We start from the raw sequence: 23194 nt of genomic DNA on the forward strand, positions 1-23194 counted from the left end.
AATTGGGTTAGTTTATTTTGTTACTTTATCTTTGTCGTTCGTGTTTTTCAAAATTTGTATTTTTGTATACCCACCGTGACAGTTATTTGTGGTCACACCCACTCTGCTGCTGTGTGGGTGTGAGTAATTAAATCCTTTAATGTTATAAAATAATAATGTGCAATTTTATGCCAGCTATGGAATCTCGCACAGTTAGATTTGCTCGAGAGCTACTAGAGTCTATGAAGAATATATTCCTGTTCGTGATGCTGTCAAGCAGCAACTAAAAGTGCGTCAGGTGTCTCAGATGGAATTTGCAGAGGGATCAGAACAGTTATTTAAACCAATTGTTGAACCAACAAAAAAAAAAAAAAAAAAAATTGGTACATCAACTGAGGCAGCTCAAAAAGCTCTTGAGACATTACCTGTTGATATTGTTGGCCGTCTTCAAACAGTTCAACCACCGCCTCAGCAACCTCCTCAACCAAAACCTGAAGTTAACCACAACCTCTGCCGAGAGTCAAAACTAAGATAAAAGATAAATTCACGCCTAAGGCATTGCCGATATCGAAAACCCAGACAATTGATATTGCCACGTTTGGATATCGTGAAAGAGAAAAATATGTAAAACCCCAATAAGGATGTATATAGCTGCCAACCCTCACGATTTTGACGATTCGCTGATTCACGCTGCATGCAAAAAGAATCACGAATTCCCCAATTCTCAATTATTTTAAATCTTTAATAAAATAACTGATTTCCCGGTAAGCGCTAGTCGCGATCTCGGCAGCTGCCGAAACGGTACGGTACTGCTAGTCGCGATATTAGTGGAACTATATCTGATTGGTACGGTTGGCCCGGTAGCTATATGTATAAAAGTAGTATTACAAATGCTTTGGAGAGAAACTGGGGCGTACCGGAATTTTGCGCGGCAAGCACTGATTTGAATTTGTTGTTGTTGTTGTTGTTGTAGGGTTTAACGCCATTTTTCAGCACAAGATAGGCTATACATGGCGGCCAGTATAATTGGTGGAGGAAGAACCCTGGAAAACCCCGGGAAGAACCAACGAGCCACGAGAAGCTACTGGCAGGCTTTCTCACGTACCAACGTTAGCCGAGCCTGACACTCGAACTCACGCAGACAGAGGGTGAGATGGCGGTGATCCGTAACGGAGAGCGCTTTAGACCATTTGGCCACTCGGGGCCCCCAGAATTGAATTAACATTTGGCATCGCATCTTGAAAATGTCTTCACCAACAAGGAAAAAGAAAAGTATTGCACAAAAAGTGAAGTTTAGTTCGGAATATACAAAAACTTGGCCATGCATTCAGCCATCAAACACCGATATACGTCATGCTTTTTGCACGCAGTGTGCCACATATTTTAGCATTGGGCATGGTGGCAGAGACGATTTGAGGAAGCACATTGGTAGCAAAAGGCACGTAGAGGTTGGGGAAATTAAGAACTCGCAGCAGATTTCAGCTCTGGAATATTTTAAGCCATCGACGGAAGACCTGCAGGCTACCAACGCTGCAGCATTGTTTGTGAGTTTTCTTGTTGAATACAATCTACCTTTATCAGCTGGAGACCATGATAAACATTTGTTCCGACAAATATTCCCGAACTCGAAGATAGCTTCACGAATTCATGTCAAAATTCGATATTTTTTATCCCAATTATCACTAATTGCAAGCCTGGCAAGTTTTCAGCTTTGGATGTATATCGTGTAGCTACAAATATTCTGCAGATCAGATCTGTGAAAGATATTAATGATTTTAGTATCTTTAACCAGAAAGTGAATGATTATATTGAACAAAAAAGACAAGAAAGAAGAAGAAATGAAGTTACAACTTGAAGAAGCTAAACAATCAAGGAAATAAAGAGAGAAAGAAGTGAAGTCGAGACTTAAAGGAGACCAGAAACCAATGGAAATATAGAATAATAATAAAAGTACTATAGCAGAAAACCTTATTCTGAAGTATCATCTGCGACCGTAATGCCAATATTTAAATACTGGCTTATCTTCTAGGAGCTGAATTTCCGTGACCTCGTATGCAAAATTTCCGCGCCTATTCGGTTGCTTTCGGGATGTGACGTCATAGTAGCGACTCCAGCAGCCCAAGTGGAAGTTGCCAGAGTAAAAGACAAGAACATTTTGCGTTGCTTACGGGTGTATTAGAACATTAAGAAAAGCCTGTGGACATATTTCTTTTTCGAAAGATAAAGGCATAATGAAAGAATGGGTCCATTATTACAAACAAGTCGATTTCAAAGCAACACCATACAGCACTATGTGCTCGTTACATTTCTCAAAGGAATGTTACGAGAGGGATCATGAAAAAATAGCAGCTCAAAGATGCGCTGGTGAAATGAGTAAATGTATTTTCAAGATGTTGACATACATGCCTTAACACGGGACAATCTAAATCAAATCACCACTGTCCTAGGTGAAATTTAGATTTGATTTTAATCAAATGGAAGCTTTGCTAAAAATAAGATTCTAAACCTGTCGTGTTTCGAGAAAACACAATTTTCAGTACTCTTATAACAATTAAAAATTTTTAAAAAAATGCATTATATACATGTAGTATGCATAAACAGTAATCTGTAATAATTGGAACTGATATAAAACTATTCCTTGGGCAGTTTAAAAAGCAGCGATTAAAAAATAAGAGGTCAAAGTTTCACATTAACTGTCTGACAATAGAACGGGGGGCGGGGACTACTGCCCCCCCCCCCGCCCCAATGTGCGACCGCCCATTTGACGTGCCTTTTCTCCCTGTGATACGCCTTATTATTACCCCATGATAAGCCCCTTTTGCATATTCTGGTCAGTTCTGGCTAAATTGCAAAATAGCTCAAGTTTTGATTTAAGTACGCAAACAATAAAGCCATTGTGACTAATGAACATAATCCTTATCCTTGCATTGATCTTGTGAAAAGGACTGCCCTTCGGACATACTTCAAAAGAAACCATGTTCGACAGTGCGTGTATGTGTAAGCACCAGCAATTGATTACCAAATAAACCATGCCTATTTTGTTGTTACTTACGATGCCATGGACTTCATTTTAACAGTTCAAATCTGCAGTCACAAGTTACCGTACATGTGGCAACTGTTTTTCTCAAGTTTTATGCCCCACCTTATTTCCTAATGTTTAAGTCTTAATGCATGTAACACTGTTTGCTGAATAAAATATTTATTCAGAATTAGTTCTTTTGGGCCACATATACTGCATGGTATATTTTGTTTTATTCCTTGTAATTTAATCATGGTAATTAAACTTTTCATATACGGTAGAGGAATGTCAGGTGTTAACTGGCCGAATTTCTTTGGCGGAAATGGAGATGTGATTTTGTTTGCAGAGAAAATTTCAAAGTGATCATTCATTTAAGCTAATTGGTGACAATTTTATTCTTTTAATTTTTTTTTGTACTATAGTACTGTTGAAGTTGTTTTAAAAAAATCTGAAATTTACTTGAATAATGTTTAATCTTCACGTTCTATTTACTGAAGAAGAAAAAAAGAAGAAAAAAAACTGTTGTATGATATTAATTATTTCGTCCAGCGCCGGGTTTAGACGTGTGTGCATGTGATTTGAAATTTTAATGTAGCTTTAAAAATTTTTCAGTCATATCGCTACGATGTCTGCAGTGTGGCAGTTTAGACTGTGGATTGCATACGTTATATTTAAAAATGGTTTGGGGTTGGGTTTTTATCTTCTGACAAATGAAAATTGAAAGACATAATGTAATAATCGGGACTTCGCTGCGCAAAATTGAGAGATATTACGAGATCGGGAGGTAGATGAGGATATACCCCCAAACTCGGGAGGTTTTTCTCCCGGATTGAGAGTTGACAGGTATGAACTGTCTGGGCTTGTGGAATTTCATTCAGGAATTTAGTTTATTTAAGTCACCTGCCCGGGGCCTGTGCCTTACAAATTTCTTTTAGCACTCACCAGTACAGTACATAAACTATTATATCAGACTAGATTTAACTTTTGAATGTGCAACCCAAATGTGGTCTCCTGTCTACCTCGCTCGCCAATGTTTATGTTTGTATTCGAGGACTGGCTAGTATAGCGTCACGGTACCACGTGATCTGTTGTCTCATCAAAACTCGGAAAAACTCGGCAATTTACGGAATCGTGGTATCTTCCACGCAATATAATCATTACCCGCTTACGATATTTAATTTATAAACATTGCAGTCGAATTAAAATCTGTAGAGAATTACATACGCAAAAGGAAAATTTTGATTTCTAGTCTCCTTTAAGCAGGTTGAACGAGAAAGGAAACAAAGAGAAGTTTTTGTTGTTGTAGGGTTTAACGTCATTTTTCAGCACACGATAGACTATACATGGCGGCCAGTATTAATGGTGGAGGAAGAACCCGGGAAAACCCCAGGAAAGAACCACCGACCCATGAGAAGCTACTGGCAAGCTTTCTCACATACCCACATTGGCTGAATTCGGATCTCGAACCCACGCAGACAGAGGTGAGATGGCAGTGATCCTTAACGGAGAGCGCTTTAGACCACTCGGCCACTCGAGGCCCCAAAATAAGGAGAAGAAGATTTGGAATTTGGAGAAATTAGGCGAAGGAAGGAATTACGTTCTTCAAGTAAGAAAGAAGCAAACTGGAAATCAGTCTCAGGAAAATGGAAGAAACAAGCAGATATAAAACTAAGTGAGGAAATGGAGCAACTGGAAATGATCTTGTTACTCGAGGAAGTGGTCTTATCACTCCATGCCCCAGTAGCGTCTTTGCCGATGTTGAAAAACTATAAATTCTGATTGGCGGAAAACGAGCTGGTAATAATTCAACAGAAATCATTAATGAAATATCTGATATTTTTCAACGATTATTTACACTCGGTATCATGGATATTAATGTTTATCGGTCTCTCATCTCGAATACATCGTTGATGATTATCACAGTGAATGAGGGTATGTAATTAGACCAGTGACAATAAAATGAGATGATTGTACATAATGCTCAGCGTGGACCTGTAATTGTCCGGGTGATAAATTCGCGACTACCAACATAAAAAGAGATATACGGAGATGGACTCGATGATGTTGTTCAGGGTTTATTTAGAAGGATAGCCCTAAAAGCAATACCGATTGCAAAGCAACTGGGGATGAAAGCTACTGATGTTGTTCGTAATACAGGTATCGGTGCTGTTGGTGATGTTGCTAGTAAAGCGTTCTAGGCAATCAGGGACATATTAGCACGATTAATACGACGAAAACATTACCCAGCACTGAAGTTATGCCTGCAAACGTGAGTAAAATAATAAATCTAGCTTCAAATAAAAAAACTAGCAGAGTTGGCTGGTGTACCCATGTCAGAAAAATAAAAAGAAAAGAATAACTGCAAGTTTAATAGCAGGAAGTGGTCTTCGTGTTGGACTATAGCAATTATAATAAAATGGTTAAACGTGTATCTGATCCAGTAATTGACACGGATGAGCCAGTTCTCAAAGATGAATCTGTACGCGATTATCAATATTATTCTTATGACGCACGAGAGCCAAATCAGCGTGGACGAATCGAACTTCAAGTTCAGGATACAATCAGATATTTCTTACCAGCTGAAGCATTTACTGAAGTAGAACGTAGACTTTTACAAGCAGATGGCACAGGAATCGGAACTAGCGATCGACCTGGTTTTGTTAATAATGTTATTATGGCGTTATTTAAAAATGCCGTATACATGATTGATGGAAAACCCACTGAATCATGCATGGAAAACAACGATATTGTCACGACGATACCTTGCCTTGCACGATACAGCGATGATTACTCAAGATCAGCTGGTCCGTTAATGATGTTTGCGAATGATACATAGGTTCATCCAGAAGACAGAAACGTAACACTAAATGCAGCTAGAACTGAAGTTTCATCGATAAATGACGATTTCATCTTAGGATTTGGGACACGTAGATCAATGTTCAATGATGAAAAAGAATTTTCATGTGTGATTCCACTATCACATATATTTGGATTTTGTAGACATGTCAGAAAGGTTATTTTCGGAACCAAGCATACAGTTGAACTTCTTAGAAAAGACAACGACAATCATGCAATCTGGCGACTCGGCGCATTTGGTGAATGTTTAGTGAAACTAACAAAACTTTCGTTGTGGATGCCAATAACGACTCCATCGATCGACGAAGAACAACGGTTACTCTCTTTTATGAGTCAACGTGGTAAATACAGCCATGACGATGTCATGCATGAATTATTGCTCAGTAATTGTTTTACGATTGCATCATGGTTGACGATGACAACATACATTATTTCAAGTTGAAGTTGCTAGTTTATTTACATGGCATATAACATCACAGCACATCTGAGCTAGGAAAGAAATTAAAATGTCTGATAATGGTAAAAACGATACCATAAGAGATTTTGTACGAATCGATGTATAAATCCAAAGAAACTTGGATTAAAATTATTGACCATAATGTGCATGCGTGGACTAATGCAGCAACACTATTTCAACAAGATCGAATTGCTAAATTTTGCCAAGGAGATATATTTCAGTATGTTTATTTCAGAGTTCTGATGATGGAAACTATTATCAGTTTGTACGACCTAATGGAGAGATTTATCGCACATAATCTCTCTACGAAGAAATGAAATATATCGCGTCAAAATACAGCCATGACGATGTCATGCATGAATTATTGCTCAGTAATTGTTTTACGATTGCATCTGTCCCTTCTCATTTTGCTAGACAGAAAGCCTACTACATTTGCTTTTCTCAAGGAGATAATATCGAGTTGTGTCGAATACGGACACGGTGGATTATCGAATACCAGATACGATTATATAGATGTTATTTTGGTTGATATGTTTGCATGTTATCCCGGACGTTTTCTTGGTATAGGAGAGTATTCTAAGTATTTTGAGCGATTTGGACATCTAAAACACAGATGACCAGAGTATCGATAAATGGACCATTACCAGGTTTTGACCTGACTTGATTTGGTTGTATCGAGTCATTTAAGTTTCCCGAAGATCTTCATGCGATTTGTTATGTCCGGTTTGGCAAACATTTTTCAGGAACAATGTGGGAGCCAACAGTATTAGTACGATATATGCTCGATGTAAAAATATTAATATCGTTGATTGTAAGTGAAGAAAATACATCATATAGTTCACAGAAACATGTTTGGTTACCACAATAAAAGCAATATTATGATGAAAATCCTGATATAAATGATTTTGAGAATAAAATACCCAAGGAGGATCATATAATCATAATTGACATTGTACAGGATTAATTACAGATGATGCTGAACTCGATTTTATAATTACTGATGCAACTAATAGAAACACATTTACAAGTCTAAGTAATGTTAATTTATCAGACGGAACTAAATTAGGTACAGTTGTGAGTTACATTGATGGTGAGTCACCGCAGTTTACTCATTTAAGAGCTTCAATGCTCGCGTACGTTTCGATAAATCTATTATCGATGAAACACATAGTTTCTGACTTTTCTGTCAGAGTCGCTACGGATTCATCTTATATTAATAACAAAAATACAAGATTGCAAGAGTAATTACATATCGGCACTTATGCCTTATGGGGTGAATGGAGAATAAAACAAGAAAATATACTTAATTATTCTAAATCCACCGACGTTGAAATTAAGGATATTTATTATTTTTTTAAAATCAAATATAAAAATTGTAATTTGCGCCATCGGTATATGATCCTGCAGCTAGACATAAAACAGTTTATCTCAATGGGTCTGGAGTTTCTGGTAAAACAACTCGTTTGATTGAATTATTTCGGACTTTTGTTATACTTGTATTACAAATTACACAGACTCGCAAGAGAAATGTAAGAAAGAAATATTAAATCATGTACTTATCACAAATTCTTTCAATGGAAGGGATATAAATGGACTCATGAATGAATGGGCTAAAATATATTCCAAGGATTATTGTTTGGAATGAAATATGCACCGTTTGATTAAAAACGTTAAACATATTTTTTGATTGTTGACAAATAATACTGCAGTGATAATGTGTGACGACCATGGTCAACCACCACCTTTTGCTGGATTGTCTCCACAAAAATTGCTGAAAAAACCTTGAAAATTATTATGAAGAAATAACTGATGATCATAGAGCGCTTGATCCAGAATTAAGAGAATTTAAGAAATTAATAAAACTACAACCGAATCAAATTCAATGTGAAATAATGCGTGAAATAATTTCAGAAACTCCTATAAACAAATTCTGGAATTTATGGAGACCTGCTGATTTGATAGTTTGTGATACACTTCAGCAACAATTAGTTATGTTACATAAAGAAAAGTTTTCAAATCTACCCGTACATTGTGTTATCGACCAGCAGGTACACAACGACAAAATATCCACATTGATATATCAGGATCGTCAGAGATATAAACTTTTGTATTAAATTATAATGTTTTATTTCCTGTCAGTGTTGTCGAGAGCGCGTTAACTATGAACAAAATTATATGGATGCTAGGATACTCAGTGACGATTCGATTCATTCATCACAAGGATTAGCCATCTCTGATACAAATGTTTGGATCGTCGATGATGATATCAAATAGTCAAACTTAGTTTACCTCCCAGTGTCTTGAGTCAGAAGAATATCTCAGCTGCTGAAAATTGTCATTGACTTCACAGAAAATAATAGTCAAACTGCTGCTAACAATAGCGATGATATAGTAAGAAAATATTGGTTAGTTATAAACATGACTTTAATCTCAACGTTGAATTTATCATGACGCTGAAACAACAGCAAAATAATCATTGTGCAAGCTGTAGCTCGGTAATGTTATGACATTATTCAAGTAATAATCCATTACAGTTTACCGTTTATAGAATTTATAGCAGTGTTGGTCACACACGCGCAAGTATGATGCTTACCTGTCTTGAGTGTAATCAACCACGATGTGCTAGTTTACCGAAGTGAATGCGGTGATAATTGTGTGTCTTCATGAATTCCTTGTAATTGTTGACGTACAAATCCACGTTGAGGAGCAATTGAATCTAGTCTGTAGATTGCAGGTCTACCCGTAGATCTTATCACACTGGAAATTTTATGTGTTTCGTAATACTCGATATAGGATTAGTCATTCGTTTTATTACCTCCTTTAAGTTCACCGGATTCATATAAATATCTTACAGTCACATTAGCTAATACTGGTTGCTTTGAGAATTCATGTCGTTGCATTGGTATATGTGATCGCATTGATGGATTTCATAGAAATCGCACGAGTAATTTCATTATTTAACGCAGCTATCACGTTTGGTAATCTCGCAACCCATTTGCGAGATATCATATCTTTTTGAATCATTTCCTTCGCATATTGTTATCCAAATAACCGCTCAGCAAGTGTTCGATTAAATCGTTCAACAATTGCCCGATCGCGATGAATTGAGGTACGTCCTTGTCTGATTTTGACGTTATGTGTTTTCATCAGAGATGATACTGCACCAATAAATTCGTTGATACAAAATTCGTCCAAAGCGGATACAGCTTCAGGTTCTGTTTTAGTTGAAAGTAGTTCTGCTTCTTTATACTTACTTGCAACGTCAACGACGGTTAACTCATATTTGTATGTGCATGGCTGACGTCTATCATTTTTAATAGTATCGTGTGGTAAAAAAAAAATCTGCTTGATGAACTTCATTAAGAGTGCTGAAATCGAAATGTGCGTACTTAATTGGTTTAGGCTGTGGTAGATAATTTGCCATAGGACTCATCTACTTTTGAAATAGCACCCATGTTTTCCATTCTACCCAACTCCTCTTGAACTTTATTCAGTCAAGGGATATGAACCTTTCTTTGGGTAGATAAGGCATAAGTTGTGGCATTTGTGGCCAGAGTTATGTTATTGAATCATCTTGTTTCCCCTAGACCTTTAAACAAATTTGAGAGTTTCTCGCGATGATCCTTATCTAAATGTATAGATTTATCGTGACTTTTGCTTGCATTTTATGAGTTTTTATCTGAGGAATTTACTGAGGATATATTTACCTGTTCATTAATCGTGAGAGCCTGAATCACGGCCTGCCCAAGAGTGCATGATTCAGTCCCTTTACAACAAATAGGTCTTGTATATTGAACGCATTGTTCGATTCAAGTCCACATGCAAATTTCTCAGCACTTTAAGTTCGGAGTTTCCAGGTCCATACAGTTTTCGATCAGACTTTGATAGTTTTTGGTCTCCGATTTTTCGTAAATCCGTCTCAGGAATTAGTCACAGCAGCTCCAGCATCAGTCTTGAATAAACGTGAAGCGTTGTTCAATCTCAGACGCTTTACCCACGACTGACCCTTCTTTGTGCTAATAGTCCCTAGAAATCCAGGTTCCACCCTCGATTCTATTGCGCGAATTGCTAATTTTGACAGACAGCATTTTGCATAGTGTCCCCTTTTCTTACACTTGTAACATTCTGCTTCTCTTGCTGGACATTGGTCTCGAGAATGATCAACTTTCATTCGACATCTCATACATCCTTTGATGCTAGCGCTATTCTGTTGAACTTTTCGGATTTTATGTTTCTGTTTCCCATATTTCAGTGAAGACGATTTTCCTGCATCTATTGCAGTCATTCGTTCTCCAGCTGCTCGTATACTTGATTGGTGCTTTTTCACAGCCTCATTTGGTCGAGCATGATTAACGGCAGACTCTAGAGTTTTATTTGCATCTATCTGCAATGTTTCTGACAGTATTGAATCTCGTAGTCCAACTACAAGTCGATCTCTGATCATTTAATTATGTAGTGGCCCGAAATTACAGCTATCTGCAAAAACATAAATAGCTGTAACAACACTGTCTAATGTTTCTCCCTCTTCCTGTTTTCTTTGATTAAATTTTGTCCTTTCAAAAATTACATTTCTCTTTGGAAAGAAATATCGCATGAATCTATCTGTCACGGGCTTGCACTTCTGTTGATCTTCCTCTGTCAGGTTGAACGATGACAAAATGTCATCAGCCTCACTTCCCATGGAAAAAATCATGGTATTTACTTGAATTTCGTCCTCTTTTTCACTATGTCCAGACGCTTGACGAAAACGTTCAAAGCGCTGAAACCACTTTTCCCAAGTTTCAGTTCTCAAAAAGTCAAACTTGTTCGGATTTGTACATAGAAATGAAGCCATTTTCAATTCTGATAATTTCAATCCTCTTTTTTTATACCGCTGCCAGTATGTAATGTTATTTGCTATTGGAGAATAACTGTAGAAGGCGTACTGTACTGTTTATTAAATACAAGATATCAATACAGCTAGGAAGGGGAGTAAAGACTTCCTTTAGAGCATGTTTTCCATGGAACATAAACCCTAGTCAATGTTTAACATAAACCAGCTGTTGGTGTGTATCAGTTCTAATTAAGTGTGGAATATCTGATTACTTTTATTGTCAAGTGATATTATCAAGCTAATTAGATTAAGGCTTACACTACAGTATTATTGATGGTATTTCAGTCTCTTAACAGTCACGAGTTTGGAACACTATTATTGAAATTAGCACCTGACTCTTTGGTGCGGAATTGAAAGCACGCGTTTCAAATACACGTAGGTCCAGAAAATGCCGTTACTCGTACATTTTTTTCTATACCGAAGCTGTCATCCAGGTTTCATATATTCTGATGAGCACTCAGAACTTTAAGGTTATTGAATTTTTAATAACATGTCATGTGCATAGGTTTAATACGAGAACTGAATTAGAAACGTGAGTCCTATAAAGAAAATTAGAAGAATTCGTAAATGAATTGAGGGTTAAGGGATACATTTAGACTTGCCAGCTCTCAATCTCTCAAGTCACTGACGCATAGTCCTAATTTTCTTTGTTACGAGCAGCAGCAACGGGGAGAGGGACCAAAAAAATTGGCTTCGTACTTGAGAGGATCCTCCCGTCAACTTCCCATTTTACAGTCCGGTCTATTGTGAGAATGTTAATTTTACCTGTTGCAATGCTGATTTATTTCTTCCAAATGTAAATATGAGGTTTGTATCAAATCTGGTTAAAACAGCAACAACAATAACAACAAAAATGGCAAAAGGAGATTGCCACGCCTAAGGTGACATGATGTCGAATATCTATTGAATACATTTCACGCGTAATTGTTGCTTTTTGTGTTTTGTTTTTCCTTTATTGCTCCTGAACACTCCCTCGCGGATCGCTAAGTGGGAAACGAAATTTTAGAAATTTTATTTAGAGATTAAGAGGGCTGTCCAGTCTGAAATTTTAATTTGTAATCACACACACACACGCACACACACACCTAAGTGAAGCACGGGTGCTATAACATAGACACCCTTTTTAGGTTAGGGGGAGGACAGGCACATTTTACATTTACCCATTTTCATTTGCTCCAATAACTGACGCCAACAAATCTTGTCAGTCGCGTGTTCCTGGGATCGAGCATGAAGTACGTTTCCACATGTCGATCGAAAGATTGTCTGTCCTTGACTGTAACCACATTACTATCGGCTCTGTTAAGAATATAGAGTTAAAATGAATTACTTGAACTATACCAGAGGTGATCATAGATAATTGTATTAATATATTCGCATTTTTAAAGAGAGAATGTATTAGTACAAGCGCGCTTATAAACAGACAATATTTTATCTGTATACACGCATTTATAGACAGAGAAATTTGTGCTTTGAATCACAAATCATGTATAATCTAACTGGTATTGATTTCGCTTGAGCCCTGTATTATTGTTAGCAGGTCAATGCATCGAAGATAAATTTAGGTTAGGCTGTGATATTTGTATTTTAGGTCGACACGGGACTTGGGGACCTCTAAATTGTGAGTCGAATTGTCATTCCGGCAACTCATTGTAATTGAAAAAATAGTTATGTTACTGATATACTGAAATCTTTTAGGTCAACTGACTAGTGATATGTAATTAAATCATCGCATATTACTAATAATGAGTGAGTCTGCTCTTACTATGGAATCGTTTACGGCTACATAACGGCTAGATGCACTTAAGAAATATATTCCAGTCCGTGATTTTGTCAAACTGCAGCTGAAACAACGTCAGGAAGCTGATGTGGAATTTAAAGAAGGTAGAGAACAGTTACTTAAACCAATTGTTGAACCAGCCCCAAAATGGATATAGCAACTAAGGCAGCACAAAATACTCCTGAGACATTACCTGCTGTTACTGCTAGCCGACTTCAACTCCCACCACCACCAGTTCCGCCACCACCACCAAAAGGTAGAACTAATGTTATGGATACATTTACTTAAGAATGTATTACAGCTATCAGTGATCCAAAACAAATATTTAAAATGGCTGTTTGGGTGGGATGAAAAAGAAAAATGTGTTAAACCTGAATATGTTAAAAAGTATAAAAAGTCGTGCTGATTAACGTTAATACGTGTATCGCATTGTCCCCGGTGATTCGCAAGTCAGAGATAACAATGATGAATTTATAAACTTTGACAAGATAGTACATGAGTAATTTGAGCAAGAAAATAAAGAAATTAGACGAAGACAAGAAGAAAGGATGGTCAACTTGAAGAAATAAAAGAAAGGAGAAAATCAGGTCTGCAAACTAGATCGGAAATAAAAAGGAACAGAAAAAGCCGCGTAAAAGGAGCCCCCCCCCCCGCGCTTTCCTAAAGCACAACCGGATCCGCACGATGAAGTTTCATTGTACTCGTGATGTTAAAACACATCGACGTGATGAGAAACAAGGTGGTAATGTGATCCATGAATCGCCGATAATTCAAAATAAACTTTGTCCCAATAACATCTTGCTGATGTTGATCGACTAGAGGTTCTGATTGGTGGAAGACGAGCCGGCAATAATTCCTAAGAAATCATCAATGAAGCGGCTGATGTTTGTCAGCGTTTATTTACCAGTGCCGTCATGGACAACAGGGAATATCGGGCACTGATTGATGAATTTACCACGGATCACTACAGTGACTGATCAATTAGATTGGCGATAACAAAAGAACATGATTATAGACTTAATTCAGCACGGACGGTTTGATGTCAGCACGCCCAACGAAGTGCATCATGCAGTTATATTGGTTTTACCACATGACGTCATTAGCACATCACGTAAACGGCGACATACAAATACGTATTGACTATCGTCGACTTTGCAAGTAAATACAAAAAATCAGAACCGCTATGGACTTAAACAACAACTGAAGTCGCAATCGCGTTTGAACGAATTAGTGGATCGCCTACGTTGGCCACAGTTGCTACATGTTGATCCTGGCAAAGAATTTATAGGCACAGTAACGAAGCTAATGCAAGAACATAACGTTAGAATAAGACGCGGCCACATCGCGCTACATCGTGATCAGGAATCGTTGAACCATTTAATCGAACACTTGTTGAGCGATTGTTTGGACATCATTATGTCCAAGAATTACTGAGCAAGGACAGATCTCGTAAATGGGTTACAAAACTACTCACGTGATAACCGGATTAAACAACGAAGTCGCCCATAAAATTGTTATGGAACCAATCGATGCAATCTCGAAGAAACATATTCCGCGCAGGCGCAACTCAGCCACGAGTCATTAAGAGAGTCCATTGCTGGGCAACAACGTGACAGTCAGGTATTTATATGAAATAGGTTAACCTGAGGGCAGTGAAAAAAGAGCAACTGATCCCGTCTGGAGTGTAACCACACATACAATTTTCAGCGTGGTAAGATCTACTGGCCGGCCTTTAATCTACAGATTAGATTTAACAGCTCCTCAACGTGAATTTGTCCGTGAACAGTTACAAGTAGTTCCTAAAGACACCCAATTACCACCAAGTTGGATTCGGAGTAGAAGACACTTGCGGTGATTCGACCTCTGCCACTAGGAAGGGACGATAGCGCCGCTACGTCTGTTACATTCAAGACATGTCAGTGCGACATTTTCTCGTCTGTGGCCGAAACTAATATCGATTCTGTCAACGTCAAAGTGTCGTATGTGTCATTAGGAAAATATTTCAACAACATCACTGGTGGTTGCTAGATCGGTTTTGGTTATTTTATAATAATTGCGAAATATTTCTTTATAACTAAATATTTTTTTCTGGTGATAAAATACTTGTATTACTTTTTAAAATATCAACATTAGCTTGATTAATATACTCAAGATCTGATGTAATTTGATTTAAATGAATTGTATTGTTTCAATGATTTTTATGTTTAGATTTTCATTAGGATACTCCAGAAAATAATTATTAAATAACCGTTCTAGTGCTACTGATATCTTTGGATGCTCATCTTTAATTTTGCTAGATAGTGATTTAAATATTCTTTCATGAACAATAAACAAATCATTTTCATCACGTCTGACTAGAGAATTAGGATGGAGATACTGAAAATTAGGGTGTAGTGGAGATACTTTTCGATATTCTGGAGGATTTATTATAAAAATTCGTTAATAGAGAAATCATCTCTTTGAGGCTTCGGTGGTCCCTGATAAACAGGTGCTACCGCAGGCCAACCTAAAACAGATCTAATTGACTATTGATAAACATCTACAACATAATCTTATGAAATTATTTCTATCGCAGCTGATAAAGTTGGTTCGTGAACCGTAATAGCTATTTTGTTATATTATTTTCCAGTTATAGATTTGGTTCTGCGCTTGAATTCATCATTGATTTGTTCAACTTGATAATTACCTATGTGAATTCTAACAACTTGCCAATCGGGAGTTCCCTCATTTTTATTTGTATTTGCAAATACCAGTGAATGATTTGCTGGTAATCCACCAAATGATTTTGATCTGATATTTAACCAGCTGTAATATACTCGTAATCGTGCTAGCGCTATTTCTTGCAGCTGGAAAGTTAACACTAAATTCTGGATTATCAGAACTCACCGATATCATCGTTGTTTTGACGGAGTAGTATTAACGACAATCTGCTGAAGTAACTCGTTCGTAGTTGACATTCTTATTTAAATCCTGATTTTCTAAATCCGGCGTGGATTCTATCAAAGTCATTACTCCCTTGTAAATTTTATTCATCTCTGTGAACTCAAAATCGGATATTTTTCCATCACTAAGGCTTGTTGATAATAATTAGGATAATTGGAGTATGCTAACATCGCTGCATGTAATTTTATTATATGATCATGTAATTTTGTGTTTGCACACGTGCGTTTTGTTTTGCGATATTATTAAGAATACCGGCAATTGTTGTTGCAGCTGAAACACAAATTGTTACAACTTCTGGTGATGTCATTGTTATTGTTGATAATAATACACCGGTTCCAACAATAACAGCAGACGCCAAATATACAATTATGTCAACAGCAATTACACGTCTGCGATATTTATTTTTACTTTTACTGTATATTCGTCAACGATATTTATGTTGTTGTTTTGTTTGCTATTCTCGTGCTTGATTGTATCTGTAATGTTGAACGTTGATTGGGGAGCTCTTTATATTTTAAGTAGGTGTGAATTTAGCAACTAATTCTAGACACCAATAAAACAACATGGGGTTACCTTTTTTTCTTCGGGTTCCACCACGAATATTACCTCGTCATTTTAATTTAACATCACTAACATACATCCAGATGACCCAGTTAGTGGGAAACGCCGTGAAATTGCAGTATATATTGTATATGTTGTAATGCCGAATACTGAAAATCTATACATACCGGTAACCTCAGCGTGATGTTTATTGGATTTATTGAGTGGTGACCATAATGTTGATCCAGATGTTACCGTATATAGTAACGATCGGTAATTGTTTTTATATCAGAGTGCTTAATGTCGATGTCTGCCGGATTTCCTTACAATTTGTTAATGGCTCTATTTATATTTCTATGAAACTTTAAAAAACGTTTGTACATGATTAGAGTATTCAGATCTAAATGTGGCCATTCCACCGTTGATTGTCATTAACGAGTTCATCATCGGAATGTTGCTATCATCGACACATTTCTTTGTTGCAGCGTCATCACTTGATTCTGGTTCTCCAAGAACAGCAATTTTATTATTAGTCATATTAAGAGAACCCGTCATTGTATCACCTGCGGTTAATAAACTATCATTGATCTCAGTTATGATCATGTTGTTGTTGCTATCTATATATCTTTTCCTTACCATATCATCATCTGATTATGATTCTCTCACATTAATAATTATATTTTTTACTCATATTGAGATCGCCGTACATTATATCTCCAGTTTTTCTGATACGTCAAGCAATTTCTCCTATGATTGATAGATTTGATTCATCTGAGTTTTTAATTTTATCGTTTTTACTAAACATCACTAAGTTACCTTCTGTTGCATCTGGAACCTGCATAAATATGTCAACGGGATATTACTCGTCTTTATTCGTCCTTGTATCCTGAAAAAACTATGACTTCATTTTGGTTTACATTTGCAAGACTCAGAAGATTAGCGAGTTCATCCTTGATCTCGTCATGGGTTGCATATTTAGATAAGTCGCCTTGAGGTTTGCCTCGAGTCTTACTAAGAGAAGATCTTCCGTAAATATCTACCATTATACTGTAAGATCTGTTTAAAACGATAAGCGGCTACTTATATACTCGTGTATGAGGAGGTAATGTTCATGAAGATATAGCTTCGATTACACCAATTGCTTCACGCCCACATATTGGCGGATCGGTTATTGTTTGTGTTGGTAATGTTGAATACCAGACTGGAGATTTTTTTAATTTTACATAAGTTATAAATTCTTTTGCTGGAGTCAACCCATACGAATAAAAATAATTTCCACGTCGATCAATCGCATACGCCACCTAATGAGCGACAGGACCAGAACAATTATCGAGATTAATAATGCCTGTTTCAATATTGTTTGGTTGTGTTGATATTTGATCACGCATAAATACACCTCTGAAATTTATATATTTAATATTTTAGCAGCATCAAGTAAATCAAAATTTGACATTGGTCGGATTAACGAATTGTTCATAGAAGTCTCAGTCCTTTTCCGTATCGATAGGGGGTTACTGGTAATCTTTGACCCCTTCTCCTTTTGTAAATCCTTGTCTTGTTGCTTTCGTTAATGCCATCCAAGCAGCAGTTCCAACAGCTCCAAATACAGTGCTTTTTCAACAGATGGGCTTAAGCGGCTATTTAGGCTGAAATAGTTGCAAGAAGTGGACATATACCACTTGTTTTAATTGAGTCTTTAACTGCGACACCAGAAAGATTGAGTTTAACGACTGCTTTTGATTGTTTGGCGCTATTGAAATATCTGAGTTGAGGTTCTGAGATTGATAGTTTATTTTGCAAACCTGTTATCTGATCTTTTCATAGTGATATTTAAATTCTGCAGTTCTTTGCTGAATTTGATTGAAGCTTTTTAATCCGACCAGGAGTCAAAGTAACGCTAACATGATAATATGACATTATAAATATCGTGAGAGTTTTAATTACATGTTTTCTACTGGAGCATCAATAACTCCCATTCGTCCACCAACACATTACAGTAGCATTGCTTCGTCTGAGAGAATAACAGCGATTGCTCTTTAACCATCAGCAGTCAGTCGAGCTACACGGGCTCGAAAATGTACATCAACGACAGATTGCCTGAATAAATCTAAATCTTCTAACGACAATTAATAGATTGGATATAATGTTGTGAAATCCCGCTGAGATATCTGCAAACCAGTGTCAACATTTCGATTACGCTCCATAAATGTCATCAACCGATCATAAGCACATGCAACATGATCTTGATCAAAATTTAGCAGAACTTCTTCAGAAAGTTCTTCATGTTCGTTTATCCTTAAAGCAACTTCAGAAATACCAAGTGTGTAAAAATACCATTGAATTTGTTCCTTTGAATATATTCTATCATTTTCCTGAAAAGCAATAAAGATATGTCTTGGTGGCTGACACTCCCTGCTGTGATGCTATATGCCGTGTGAATAACCCAGCAGCTTTACTATGAACGCTATCAGTGGTCATTGTCAACCATGATAACAATGATTTACCACCCGAATTTATAAAGGCGGGTAGTTTTTCTTCTTCATCAAGCGATGGAGTAATTACCGGCATCCACATAGACAGTTTTGTTAGTATTACTTTACCAGCATCAACTGCGTTAGGTCGCCAGATTACATCATTTTCAGTGGCTTTTTTTAAAAAATAAGTACCACAGTGTGTTTAGCTCCAAATATAACTTTTCTAACATTTCTACAAAATCCAAAGCTATGTGATAATGGAATCATACATGAAAAACTTTCTCTTCCATTTAATATTGATCTACGTGCGACAATCCTATGTTGAAATTTTAGTCCGTCGACATGACCGCTCCGGTGGCCTAGTCGTTAAAGCGTCTGCCTCGGATGCGGGAGGTCGTGGGTTAGATCCCCGGCAGAGTCATACCAAAGACTACGTTTACAATTATTATTGATGTAAAGACACATTTTTCTAAAGTTTTAAAAATGAAGTAGTGCTCTATCCGATCACAAGCCTTTTCTTGATCGAATAGAGAGGCATGACTCCTTTCTCACCTTTAATATTTTTTAAAAAAATCTATTTTATTGCACGAATAGATAAAGTATTATTTAAACAATTCTCCCTTATTCCCCCAACTTTGATTTATATCTAGTATTGTATCTAAATAATGTCTTAATCTATTAGTTATAATTTTGCTTAGGATTTTACAATCGGTATTTAATAATGTAATGGGTCTCAAATTTTTAATTTTCTTCCTTTTCTCCCTTCCATTTATATATTAACGTGATTATCCCTTCCCTCAGGCTCTTTGACATTTCTCCGCTAATGTCTATGTTATTATATAATAGTTCTAATATATCTACTAATTCATTATGGAATAGGACCGCTTCAGTGGCCAAGTGATAAGAGCGTCCGCCTCGGATGAGGGAGGTCGTGGGTTCAATCCCCGGCCGAGTCATACCAAAGACTTAAAAGAATGGTACTAAAAGTTGCCTCGCTTGGCGCTCAGTATCAAGGGGTTAGTGTTAGGACTGCTCAGCCTGGTGTCAGGATAATGTGATTGGGTGGGACATCATGCTACATGTCTGCGGCATGATGACCCAGTGCTAGACATCACTATAAACTGCCACATCGTAGTGATATGACTGAAAAATTGTTAAAGCTACGTTAAAAATCCAAATCACAACACAACAACAACAACTCGTTCATCGATACAACTATTTCCCAGGTGCATTTAGTCTAACGTGGTAACCTTTGCAAACATCATTGACGGACCAGCTGACCTCGTGTAATCATCGCTGTATCATGTCAGACCCAATATTGGCGTAGTAATATCAACATTTTCGAGACACGATTCAATGTTGTTTCCGTCAATCATGTACACAGCACTGTTAAATAATGCCATGACACCATTATTAACAAAACCAACTTGATCACCAATTCCGTACGCTGTATCACCTGCTTTCAAAAGTCTACCTTCTACTTCGGCAGGTAAAACATATATGCTTGTATCTTGAACTTGTAATTCGATTCTACCATACGTCAATAAGATGAGCATCATCTATGTCTGTGAGCTGACATTATTGACCTTATTTTTTCGTTTTCGTAGGAAGCTTTATTTTTCAAAAATGGACCTTCTATCAAGTGGATTGTTCACCGCCTCTGCTGCTCAAGATATTCTGATAATTTCAAGAAATATTAAATTTGAAAGCTCAACGATTTGATGGCAGACAGGGTTGAGAACAATCAACATTTACTCATGTTTTGATTTTGTAAAATTCGACAGTTAATTGCTCATCTGTTCACTCGTCTTTTGTTCGCTGAAGTCATTTGGATATGCTCACTGACCTATTTGCCAGATTAGTCAGGTTAATATGCATTAGTACGAGACAGCGGAGCAATGTCGATAATTTAATGTGAATATGAATATTTCACATTCTGCATAACCTGAATCAAAGATAAATTTAGAAGTAAAGTGTCTATTCCCATAAATAAATAATCCTAAGGAATATTAAGTAGGTTTCTCTCTGCATACAATGCCTGAGTTGTGTTATATACTCGTCTTCCTGCTGCAGCAACTCGATTTAACAATCCTAGAACGGTTTCGTAGTCTTGTTTGCACATGACTTGAATAAGTTGCTTCCGGCTCGGAAGTAGATACATAGCCAGGGCTGCTATTTGTCTCGTAAACCAAGGATGGTGGTTTGACAACGTTTTTTTGTATACTTCTGCTGCAATATGAGAAGTCGTATCTTCGTCCATGCTTTTGCAGACTCTATCCATGAATTCAACGATAAATTCCAATGCCCAGTGTAATCTTAATAGAGTCCTTGTCCCTGAAGGTAAAAGGGCATTCGTATATGTAGTTCCTCTCCCGCATTCAAATTCAAGCATAGACTGGACACTTTCATAATTTTGGCTCTCGTCAGCTTTTTGCAAGATTTCTAAAACTTTGATTTTTCCTTCAAGATCTCGTGCAACAAAACCGAACAATCTACCGGTGAGTTTGAAAAATCTGAAAGAAATAATAATAATAATAATAATAATAAGTAGTAGTAGTAGTAGTTTCCAAATGCAGTAAGAAACATATGTTTATATTGGATTTGAATCTATAAACTAAACTTTTATAATAATGCATAGGCTTTATTCATTCGTATAATACACGTACAACTTACATCAATAGTCATCTTCAGTGTTGCCTTCAATATTTTCCAACAGCTTTTGCAGTTCATCTTTTTGAAGGTTGCACCTGTCTCTCTATGTACTACGCCCCCCCCCCTTACTTGTTCTACATTTGAACATCATATTTTAGAGACGATATTTTTGGAATTTACAATTTATACAGCATTTAGATATCCCTTAATAATCTTTTCTTTTGCGAATAAAATAATCTTTCCACTGCTTATGGAAATTCTCCATTTGAATGTCTTTTCATGGTAATAATATATTCCATTTTCTGCTTTAAATACTTTAAAATCATAGAATTAATTTCTCTCTCCCGTGATCATCTCACATGGAGAATTATGCGTATTTAGGTTATATTTCTTCTGTGTTTTGAATTGGTCTCTCGCTTTTGAAATGTACGAAAACATTAACTTCATATGCAGGGTTAATGTAGGAAACGTATCAACTTCTTAGGGTTCAACTATTCGTTTGTTTACCATTTGGAGGTATCAAGTAATTCAGTTCTTCCTTCCTGCCTAAAGACTTAAGAAATTACTTTCCCCTTTTTTCACTATATGGTTACGTGATAACATTTTATCCAGACTCACCTTCTAGAATTTTTTTTTTATTGATTCGACGTTTACTTCGTTGTAGTAGAACGTTTTCCCTCAGTTTCCAAACTGGACCTAATTAATTGAGATTTTATATCATCTCTATTAAAATAATGTGTAACTAATTATTCGATAAAAGCAACAGTTAGAGGAGTCGAAACATAGGTCATGTTCGTTTAAATATAGTTCCCTATTTTAATAACCTAATTAATTCACAATTATCTTTCAGGTAATCTTTATGTAATTCAAACTGTAGATTAGACTGACCAACTTCTACCATTTTCGTGAAATTATAATGACAGATAAACAACTTGCATAACGAAACAGGTTTCGTAGAAGTGAATAAATTACCTCTCTTCTACTAAAAGTGAAACACACAAATAATTGCAAATAATTAATTTATCAAATGGTGCATACGAAGAGATAAAATTATTAAAATTTTGCCTAAAATGGAACTGGAAAAATGAAGGAAAACGAATTGAAGAAAATCGATCAGATCTTGTGTCAATGTCATCCCAGCTAAACTGTCCGTCATTGTAAAATGCCGCCATCCCAGCAGTAACATTATGCGTGCCGATTTCTACCAATTTATCACTGAATACAGGTTAAAAGAAGACTACATGACAACTACGGTATCATATACTTTATTAGGTTTGTATCATTTAAGTTAGGATTACCTCTATCAGCGTTAAGTATTAGTTTAATAACTTTCAAACTCATTAAGTTCAAGAAACTAGAACATGAAAAAGAAATAGAAATAAAACAACACAAAGTAGTCAGTGTCTTGCAATTAATGTTGCTATACCGGTGTCTCTGTCTATTACATTGTTAAACGTTTTAGTCAAATAAACGGAGTTGCGGTAGCAAATCAAATACAGATGAACAAGAGGAGTGATCCTGATTAAACAAAACGAATAATTGTATTTGATATACTTCGTGTGAAACGAATTAGGTACCTTTAGCCACATTTAATGACGTTCATCTAAACATTTGCGGAGTTACA

The 23194-nt window shown here is 36.5% G+C and overlaps 1 protein-coding gene across 1 annotated transcript in view; it reads right to left on the bottom strand.

Moving 5' to 3' along the window:
* Nucleotides 1–17843: 17843 nt before the first annotated feature.
* The window catches only part of LOC149781402 (ceramide-1-phosphate transfer protein-like), a 56611-nt gene continuing 51260 nt past the window's right edge, over nucleotides 17844–23194 (bottom strand). The window contains exon 2 of the mRNA XM_089935499.1: nucleotides 17844–21431. Coding sequence (XP_089791625.1) covers nucleotides 20918–21431 — 514 coding nt within the window. The 3' untranslated portion in view covers nucleotides 17844–20917. The remainder of the gene's footprint in view (nucleotides 21432–23194) is intronic.

Source organism: Sinohyriopsis cumingii, chromosome 15, assembly GCF_028554795.1.
Source record: "Sinohyriopsis cumingii isolate HCF-2022 chromosome 15, ASM2855479v2, whole genome shotgun sequence".
Taxonomy (NCBI): domain Eukaryota; kingdom Metazoa; phylum Mollusca; class Bivalvia; order Unionida; family Unionidae; genus Sinohyriopsis; species Sinohyriopsis cumingii.